Source organism: Saccostrea cucullata, unplaced genomic scaffold (assembly GCF_032062105.1).
Source record: "Saccostrea cucullata isolate Sc308-1 unplaced genomic scaffold, CSIRO_AGI_Scuc_v1 ctg1779, whole genome shotgun sequence".
Lineage (NCBI taxonomy): Eukaryota > Metazoa > Mollusca > Bivalvia > Ostreida > Ostreidae > Saccostrea > Saccostrea cuccullata.
The window spans coordinates 1-10,123 of NW_026937888.1; the positions used below are offsets into that span (position 1 = coordinate 1).

Consider the following 10,123-nt stretch of genomic DNA (forward strand, 5'->3'; position numbering starts at 1 on the left):
CTCTGTTTTAAATTAAATTAGTGCACATTCAATAAATTAGTGTAAATTCACATGAAAATTATATTCTCTGAGCTCATATTACTTAAATCTCAGAAATAAATTTCATTCAAGATATTTGAATGGATATTAAGCGAATTTTCTTTGCAGCATTTAGGCTGTTAGCGAATTGGCAATTTGCCAAATTTGGCTTTTTTAGTCATATTCAATGAAATTTTTCTCCATTTTGACAACTGATATATTTGTAACCATGCATCATTAAATAAACTATATATTCTAAGTTTTTATGAGAATAAAAAAAATTTATGGGTAAATCAAAAACTTTCTAGAAATTATTGCATGAAAATTGGCAATTTGCCAAAATTGACTTTTTTAGTCATATTCAATGAAATTTTTCTCCATTTTGACAACTGATATATTTGTAACCATGCATCATTAAATAAACTATATATTCTAAGGTTTTATGAGAATAAAAAAAATTTATGGGTAAATCAAAAACTTTCTAGAAATTATTGCATGAAAATTGGCAATTTGCCAAAATTGAATTTTTTAAGTCATATTCAATGAAATTTTTCACCATTTTGACAACTGATATATTTGTAACCATGTATCATTAAATAAACTATATATTCTAAGGTTTTATGAGAATAAAAAAAATTTCATAGGTAAATGTACAGCTTTCTAGAAATTATTGTATGACACCCCCCCCCCCCTTAATCACAAATAACAGAGAAGATCATCTAAGAACATGTTTTACCAAATTGAACAAATTGTTATGTTATATGAATATACGTCAAGTATTTAAATTTCTTTTTGATAATTAAATAGAACTTTTGCAATTAACTCAGAGACAGGTAAATTAAAATGTTGCCATGGAAACAAATTAGGCTTCTAGTTACTTTATTCTAAATATGAAATAATATACAATTATTGCTGTTTTTAAGGTCAATACGATGATTTAGACACTGAGGAGTACAATATTCACTGAGCCCGAAGGGCGAAGTGAATATTGTACTTCGAAGGTGTCTAAATCATCGTATTGACCGTAAAAAACAGCAATAACTGTTTTATTATATGATTAAACAATAGCAAACTCCTACAGGACTGTTTCTTTGCTTTTATTGAAAGTTTTAACAAGAAATTTCAACAAGAACACATTGTAACAGAAAAAATGGAGCAGGTCAATAATTCCTTATATTGACTTGCAATAATTCCTTGTATTGACCTGAAACGTCACGTGCAGGTCAATACAACGTTGTATTTTTCTAACATAGTTGGATTTCAGCCAATCAGAGAGAAGGAAAGTATTCAATCATATAATAAAACAAGTGAGTTTCCAACAATTCTTACAAATCTTTTGATGGCCTGTAATTGTTTCCAATCCCTTTGATTTATTCACTAAAATATGTTTAAATTCAAAACATTTGTTTATTTTTTTTAAATGTATAATTTAAGTGAAAAGGCAAACTCATATTTAATAAATGATATTAAAGTATCTAATGAAAATATGAAAGTAATTCAGACAATATAATGTCAAAACAAGTTGGCAAGACCATCTTGATTATAATGTTTGTTTGCCCTCTCCCAACTCAGGGTAAAATTATTAAGTCGGTAAGTAGGTTGAAAAATCATTTTCCCAGAAAATTTCAAAATATTTGTTGATGAGATCAGATGGATAAAAAGAAAAAAAAAACATCCTGTATTGCAATGTAAAAAAAAGTTTTGAATTTTAGTCAGTCTATTGGGGGAAGGCAAACAAATTCTTTTTAAATGCCCTTATATGCTAAATATTGTGGAATTAATTCTTATTATCACACAATCTAATTAAAATTAGATGTTCCGAATCCGCTATCGCTTCTCAAACATCTAACAACATCCCATTCGGGGTCACGTCAGAACGACCTTTTCATTAGCCAATAAAATCGCTCCTTCAGAAGTCTTGGCTTATAGTTCGGAGGTTTTCTACGTTATCTTCTTACAATGTAAAAGCCCGAGGTGTTAAGAACCGGGGCGAAAATGGCGGATACACCAAGGAAAACATGTGTACTTGGTGATGTGTGCATCGGCCATCGTTTGCGGGTTTTCTTTTCTGGTATTAGAAAAATCAGCCGACGGAAAGGAAAATGTACACAAATATTATGAAAATAAGCTCAAATTAAACACAGAAAGAATACAATCCATTCGAAACGTGACCCAAGTAAGTGTTGAACTTGAAGGTGCAAGTAAATATAATGCAGGTGTGTGTCGGAAGTGCTTTCGACAAGTTGAATCTGTTATAAAAGCGGAGGAGAAAAACAATGTTACTAAACAGAAACTTAAAGAAGGTGTCGAGTCCGTGTATCGAACGCAGGTGATGCAACTGCCCTCCCCTCGGCGAAAAAACATAACGAAGCGGATGTTGAGCAGCCCAGGTGCAAGTAAACCTGATAATAGACCTACGAAGATGCATGTACTCGCTAGTGTAACATACGTTTCACCTGTCAAAATATCGCCTTTCAAGGAAATAACTGGTCAGAGGCAAAATGAGAGACAACATCTTCAGGTAAATGAAGATCATATCATTTTAATTAATATTTCCCAATTAAGATCTAAAAATATCATGGACTCTAGGGTAGTTCCCTGTAATTTTTGTTGCCCTCTAGTACAATCCATTGACCCTCACAACATATAAATCTGAATAATTTAAAGTTTATTTGAGATAATGCAGTAAAATCCCAGTTACATAGTTATAGGTGTACAGCTTGGTATCATGTAATACATGTGTATATGTATATATATTTTAATAGGGGCAACAGGTCACAGCTATGGAGTCATTGGAGTGCATATCTGGTATGTATTATTGTAGGGATAAAAATTATAATAAAAAGTTGATATTATTTCATTTAATTACATCTTAATGAGATGGTGGAAATTCTCAGTGATAATGATATATTAACTTTTATTTTCTTCATATGTAATTTTCAAAATGCATTATCGCATAGACTTGTCAATGGGCATTGAGGATAAACCTAAAAAGTCATCTAAAAGATCTCTGGACTTTAGCCCAGTAGTACCCCCTTTAGATGGATCTGTGGAGGTTTTTGGATTTTTAAAAGAAAATTATTTGTTGATTATTATTGATATCAATCATATTAGTAAATACTAACTTTAAAAATTAGGTTGAATTTCTTCTACTTACAGGTACTTGAAACTTTGTACACATATTACAAACCAATCATGAACACTTACTTTAAGGAAATGACTTCAATTTGTACAAAATTTGAATGTAACGTCATGCAGATTGATACTTTTTTTACGCAATTCATTGTAATGTAGGCAACGCATTTTATACAATATAAAGAATTTTTTTATTCAATCAAATACAGTATTACAACCAGAATTAAATTATGTATATGGAAAGCAGAAAAATAACTTGTTATGTTCCCCAAACGAAGTTGGGGAACATATTGTTTTTACTCTGTTTCTTATTATTATTATTATTATTTTTCTTCTTCTTCCTGGGTACTTTTTTGTCCGGGAATGATCTTGTAAACTGTTCGTCTGATGTAGGTAAAACCTTTTTAGGGTAAGTAGACATGTTACGTAGATTTGCGGAATCAAGGTCATTTTGCGCGCACGTGCTTGCAAGAGCGTGCACGTGCAACACGTGAAATGACCGATTTAATTGATATAGGCGTAACTTTTTACATTTTTGATGAACTGCTTTAAAACTCATAATATAAGAATATATTAGAAGTATAAACAATATCGCATGGTCAAAATAGCAAGATCTCACGCGCATGCACGTGCGCTTTGCTCTGATTGGCTGAAACTAAAGTCTCAATGTCTTTCTTGTTTATTGACAAAATCCTTTGAAATTTTGAACATAGCCATGCATTAGGATATCCTACAACATAATATATAGCAATTATCATGAAAACACGTGCATGCACGTGCGCTGCAATCTGATTGGCTGAACCTTTAAATAGCTATAACTCCCTTGGTTTTCAACCAAACAGGATGGGATTTAGAACATAGATAGATATAACAAACTTCTACAAGAAGATATGGTCATATGCACATGCATACACGTGCGTGTACGTGCGCTGCAATCTGATTGGCTTAAACTTTAAACAGCTATAACTCCCTTGGTTTACAACCAAACGGGGAGGGATTTAGAACATAGATAGATGTAATGGACTTCTACAAGAAGGTATGGTCACCATGCTCATGTATGCACGTGCGTGCACGTGAAAAGAGTAAAATAAAAAATACACTTGAATGAGCTTATTTTTAAATACTTTTTGATTAAATACTTTAATATTTAGTATATTAAAATATATAGATTGTGTAGACAAGATGATATGGTCATTACGCACATGGATTCACATGCGCACGCGTGCAATGTTTAAATTTGAATGAACTTGGTACACTTCTGGGTAAACGTTGTTAAAGTCTCAAATGCATAGAGTTTGTCTTATTGTTACAGGGAATATGGCACCAAAAGGGAGTTGGGGAGCGTTTGGGGAACATCTGTAACGGTCCCCGTTACAATTAGCACTAGTTCATGATTGCTTTGAGTTCAAAGTTCTCTCGTGCCAAAACTGCATGTTCAGTTGACTTGATGAGCTCCATTGCTTCAAAATTTATATCTGACCAGGTGTAAAATATTTCCTATTTAAACATCAACTGTCTTTTTTAAAAAACTTATTTTACTGTGTGGTATTTCCAGGAAGATAGAGTTAAAAGTTATCAATTAAAAAAACAAATGGAGCTTATTTATTTATTTTGTTGTTGTTTACCTGATTTTTCTGTAGATTGTTGACAAAAATCAACATTTTTGCATGTGAATAATTTTTTTTATAGGGTTTTATTTGTTTGTTGAGACTTGACAAATATCAACATAGAAAAGTTCCTGGACAAAACTGATGTAAGATATAAATTTTTGTGACTGGCAATTTCAATTTCATTTTTGGATGAACGATGTAAACATGTTAAAATACAGAATATTATTAGCATATCTTTATGTATCTTGATCTGAAACTAAAGCTTTTTTTTCTTTATATAATTGTTATGAAATATAACTAACATGATGACTCGCAGTTTTTAATTTTATGTGTTTGTTATTCAGCCATTGACTCAAACTGTCAAATTAAAATTTAAATCATTCTTTAGGTTTCAGTGTACTATCCAAGTGGAAAGAAGACTACTCTTATACAGAATGAGACCCATCAGAAAATCTGCAAGGCATTGATCCGTGGTACAAACATTGATAATACCATTGTGGACACCCTGTGTTCGTCTAATCCAATGTGCGTTATAACTGGAGCAGCAAAGATTGTTAAATCGGAGAGTGTGAAAATCTGCAAGCGCGGATCTGGATGTCCATTACAGAAGAAAGACTATGGGGACTTTTTCAACTTCAGCTGGGATCACATTCATGAATACCTCCAGGAGCATTGCCCTGCTCTTCTGTCTATTATCACTGCTACGGTTTGTGACTTGACACCTAGTGTTTCTAGTAAACCATTTCAACATATAATCCTCACAGCCTGTATTGGATTGCATGGTAGAAGCCAAGAAATGTCCTTGGTACAATATGTTGTTGGCTTCATTCTAAAACATGGTGGATGCACGGAACGGGTAATACTTTTATATGTTCAATTATAATTCATGCTGAATTATTATAATGTATAATGATCCTGACTTTATTGTCTCCTTTTAAATTTGGTTAAACATGTATTATAAAAATAAATAAATTTCTCATCCATAAAGTGTGATGAATCTAATTCTATGTTTTTGTTAATATTATATAACAGGATATTGAGAGGTTGTCCAAGATTGGACTGAGTGTACATCCCACAACTCTCCACAGGAAGCTGGTGAACTGGCAGAATATTCTTGATACCGATATCCTCAAGGCAAGGGATTCCTGGGCAAATGGTGGACATTCTACTTACCAGATCATCGGGGATAATTGGGACAAGGATATATTGCCTTCCTACAGGACATCTGACAGAAAAACATTATCACTGCATTTATTCAATATGTATGCAATTCTTGACAGAGTGGTATTTTCCCCAGAAAACCATGATAGCCAGACTGATAACATTGAACCTTCCAAGTTTATTCCATCAGTGACTGAGCAGAGGCAACTTATGAAGGAGTTGTGCTTTCTTGTATCAACATCCATCATAGAAAATCATCCCCAAATGAATGATCTTCTCATAAAAGTGTACCCAAAACACCTGGAGCATACATATTCCAGATATGCAGGGGAGAAAACTGTACAGGTAATCAATTTTGCAGATTGATTTAAAATCTCATTTTATGAAAAGGGGTCCATTTTAATATTCATAAGTTTAAAAATATGTAAATTAACCTTTGGAAGCCCTGGACAATTATTTGATAGATATTTGAGTCTGTCCATTTGATGTATAAAAATATAGTGGATGCCCTCTCTGGGTATGTTAATCATATCAAGTATATGTATATACTTTTATATGTATATACTTTTGAAATTTCTTTTCAGTATCCTTTAGGACTTAGGGACTGTAATGAAAACAAGACACAAGATGTGATTCATCTGTTGAAGGAGTTGTCCAATTTATACGTCCCTTGCAAAGATGACACAATTGTAGAAGCAGTTTTTTTTGGAGGTACAGAATGTATATGGTGTGAAAAGAAACATAAATTTTGTTTAACTGTGTCTTATTATTTTATTCAGTTTCACACAGATGTACTTGCATAAACTATTGTGCAATAGATGAAAATGTACACATAAATATTATCAATGGGCACATGTGTATAATATTTGTTGAACTGCATTTTGCAGGAGATCGCTTGACAGATGAAAGAGTACAATCAGCACAGGAAGCATTGAAGAATGCCGAGACCCCATTGGAGAGATTAGAGGGCTTCATATCAAAAATAGAAGATTTCCATCGCATGATGAACTTCTTAGAGGTAAAACTGTTTATATGTATAATTCAAAATTCTATACTTGTAATTTAATGGGATCTGTTTTATTAAACATTTGTTAAAAACAAGTAACCACTGAATGATGAAAGTATGCTCTCTATGCAATAGAGTTTAAACAACAGTCAACACTGCTTGCTGATGGTTGATGTTCTTATGACAATTGCACAGAATTTATGTGCTCACGTTTAACTACCGGGTATTATATTTATTTTTTAAAAATATTTAATGTGATACTGTATTTGGCTGTTTCTCGGTTGACATGCAAAATTAAATAAATATTGGATGTGATAATATTTCTTTGCAATGTATTTTATGAAATACTGTTTCATTTACTGGTGAAATTGATTTACCAACGTGAGTTCTCTTAGATTTTTAAATATTCTTTTACCTTTCAATGAAATAGGAGAAGTAATGATCTACATAATTTTTTTTTAATATTCCAGGCAATTCATAAACTGACTTACAACTCCCAAAGTGGCACAGACAGATGTACTGCTTACTACTTTCGAAATCTTTTAAACTTGCGAAATGTTAAGGGGAAAGTGTGTAATGCTTTTAGAGCGTACAAAATGTTATATTATGTCATATTAGATGCAATCTGTTTAATAATGTTCCTAACCATAATGAATTCTGAGAATGTCGATGAAGAAATTCAAATTCCAGAAGATTTTGACAACAAGACAAATGAAGAGAAGATTGAATGGATAGACGGAATAAGTAGTCAGATATTGAAGAAATGGTTTTTTGAAGAGTCAGAAGATATTTGTGAAAATTTAAGGGAGATAGTTTCAAACCCAGATCATCCTGATAATTACTGGATCTCAAATGTGCAAGAGGATGGTCGTTTTAAATGCCATCACTGTGTAAAAACATACAAGTACAGCAGTACCCTACAGTATCATGAAAAAAAGTATCATGACGTAAACATTGAAAAAACAAAACCTAAGCAAAGAAAAAGAGACAAAGACGAAGTGAATGAGTACATAGTTATGTTATTTCGGTTGACACTTTTGTTTAGAAATTTAGATTCTGGAATTGACATGGGTGATGGAGAAAGAGTTGTCCGCTCAGCCAAATATGAGCTTCCAATTTATAATCTGACAAACAAGGTAAAATACATGATTGGGTCTATTCATTTGACAGCCCTTACGTCTGGTATTCTACCAGAACACCAGAAAAATCGACTCGTTGCAAACAGATTTGTCAATGTACAGGGGGGAAAAAACAATAATATTTCATTGGATGAATATTTAGAAATGCTAAACAGAGACAGTAAAGTTGTTGCATCAGGGCATCAAACAAAAGACAGCATACTGCAGAACTCAAAAAATTATCCTCATTTAGTGAATATCAAGGATCATTTTGAGGAAGTAACTGGAATAAGGAAAAGAAAGGGATTCCATCATCTGCCCTCATACAAGACAGATGTTTTAAAGGTTGTAAAAGAATTGACTGATCAGAATGTTTTAACAATAAACCACCAGCGTAGACTGGATTGTAAAACTTTGAATCCAGATCGTGATCTGTATTCCTCAGCGTACAAGGGACTCTGTACCATGATCCATCGCCATAAACCATCGGCTCCATTCAGGCGCTTGAGAGACCCACATGTATGAATACTGCCAACATACTAGACATGAAAATCATGCCAAACTACATGTACCTTGAAATCCTTACTATTGGTTTAGTATTATCTATCACTTATGTTGTATGTGATTCATGTGGATAAGACTACATGGTGATATTTTATATACATTACCAAACTTAATGCATTTTGAAAATGCTGTTTTTAAAACTTGTAAGTAGACGTATGAAAGAAATTGATGAACAAGGCTCTTAAAAATGCCTATAACTTCAAATGTTTAAAACTTTTAAACTCATCTTCAACTTGTGAATTTACACTATACTATACAGCTGATGACAAATACCGTAGGTGCATTTAAATTCTGTTTGTGATATACCGGTATCCCTTGACAGAATAGAGTTTTAAAAATAAAAGTATATCTTTAAGGTGTAGTAGGTCTTTACTGTATAATTTGTTATTTAAAATTTTTCATATTTTTCACATACTTTAAGCATGTTAAGTATAATCTTTCAACAACAAAAGACTGAAAACATACACTATAGTTATATGAAAAGATTGTGTGAAAGAATGAATAAATGGTTATTTTTGACAATTTTGATGTATGTAAGCTATTCTATTGACAGATTATATCAATCTTTGCGAGATTGTTGGAAATTGTGGTGATAAAGAAAATTTTCAATGTGAGATAATTTGTTTTCCCATCTCTCATAGAATAAGCATGTTGCTGACACTAACCCTGTCCATCTGTCTTCTTTGTGTGTTCTATAAAATGGTCAAACACTTGTCATATATCATAAATATTTTTATTGTTGATTGTTTTTCCTTCTATTTGAAAAATATGCAATTGATGGCTTTTAGTGTTGGCAATTATTAATAAATGCTTTGAATAAATGAAAACATGATCCACTTTTGAGTCTTCCTTGAACATGCTAAATACTTGAATGATTATAGAAATGCACACAGGCATACAGGGCTGTCCATAGGAATTAAAATTTGTGAAATTTATAAAAAATAGAATAGAGTCTGGGTTCCTCCCTTAACAATGGGGGTAAAGGAAATACCAAAGTAAATAGGGGATTACATCATTTAAGGTCTAGGAACAACCCTGTGTATTGTCAGTTTATAACTGTTCTTTGGGTAAAGATCTTTTAAAAATTCATTGTCTGATAAAAAAAAAACAGGTTGTATTTATACAAGTTATATTACAAAGTATGAAATTAAAACTATTAAAAACATATACTTCAAAAATATGATTTTATGTTAAAGTCTCAAAGTTACTGTAATATGAACTATTTTTTTGTCAGACATTGAATCTTTCGATCTTGATTAATTTCACTTATGATTGTTCCACATTCTAGACTAGTGATTAACAACATGAACAAGGAGGCTAAATGTTGAAAACAAGTATTGCACAGGTTTATTAAATTGTCTTGAATGTGATGAATCAAGTCCAAACTCTGAAAAAGGTGATCATTAACATTTATTAAAAATATTAAATTCGACAAATTGTTGCTGAGACAATGGGTAAATTATTGACAAGCAAATTGATGAAACAAGAATATCAGCAGTCTCCTTTAAAGT

The 10,123-nt window shown here is 32.0% G+C and overlaps 1 protein-coding gene across 1 annotated transcript; it reads left to right on the forward strand.

Moving 5' to 3' along the window:
• Nucleotides 1-1,823: 1,823 nt before the first annotated feature.
• LOC134249015 (uncharacterized) lies at nt 1,824-9,709 on the forward strand. The gene is made up of 8 exons (XM_062731388.1): nt 1,824-2,539; nt 2,784-2,826; nt 4,843-4,906; nt 5,152-5,619; nt 5,796-6,269; nt 6,509-6,635; nt 6,812-6,942; nt 7,401-9,709. The coding sequence occupies exons 4-8, from the start codon at nt 5,287-5,289 to the stop codon at nt 8,571-8,573; spliced, it is 2,238 nt and encodes a 745-aa protein (XP_062587372.1). The 5' UTR covers nt 1,824-2,539; nt 2,784-2,826; nt 4,843-4,906; nt 5,152-5,286; the 3' UTR covers nt 8,574-9,709.
• The last annotated feature ends 414 nt before the right edge of the window (nt 9,710-10,123 follow it).

What these genes read in the sequence shown, in the direction of transcription:
- LOC134249015 (XM_062731388.1), top strand. Translation starts at nt 5,287, where the DNA reads ATGTGCGTTATAACTGGAGCAGCAAAGATTGTTAAATCGGAGAGTGTG. An exon ending in AGAAGCAGTTTTTTTTGGAG is followed by an intron (nt 6,636 to 6,811) that starts GTACAGAATGTA and finishes TGCATTTTGCAG; the next exon opens with GAGATCGCTTGACAGATGAA. An exon ending in GCATGATGAACTTCTTAGAG is followed by an intron (nt 6,943 to 7,400) that starts GTAAAACTGTTT and finishes TTAATATTCCAG; the next exon opens with GCAATTCATAAACTGACTTA.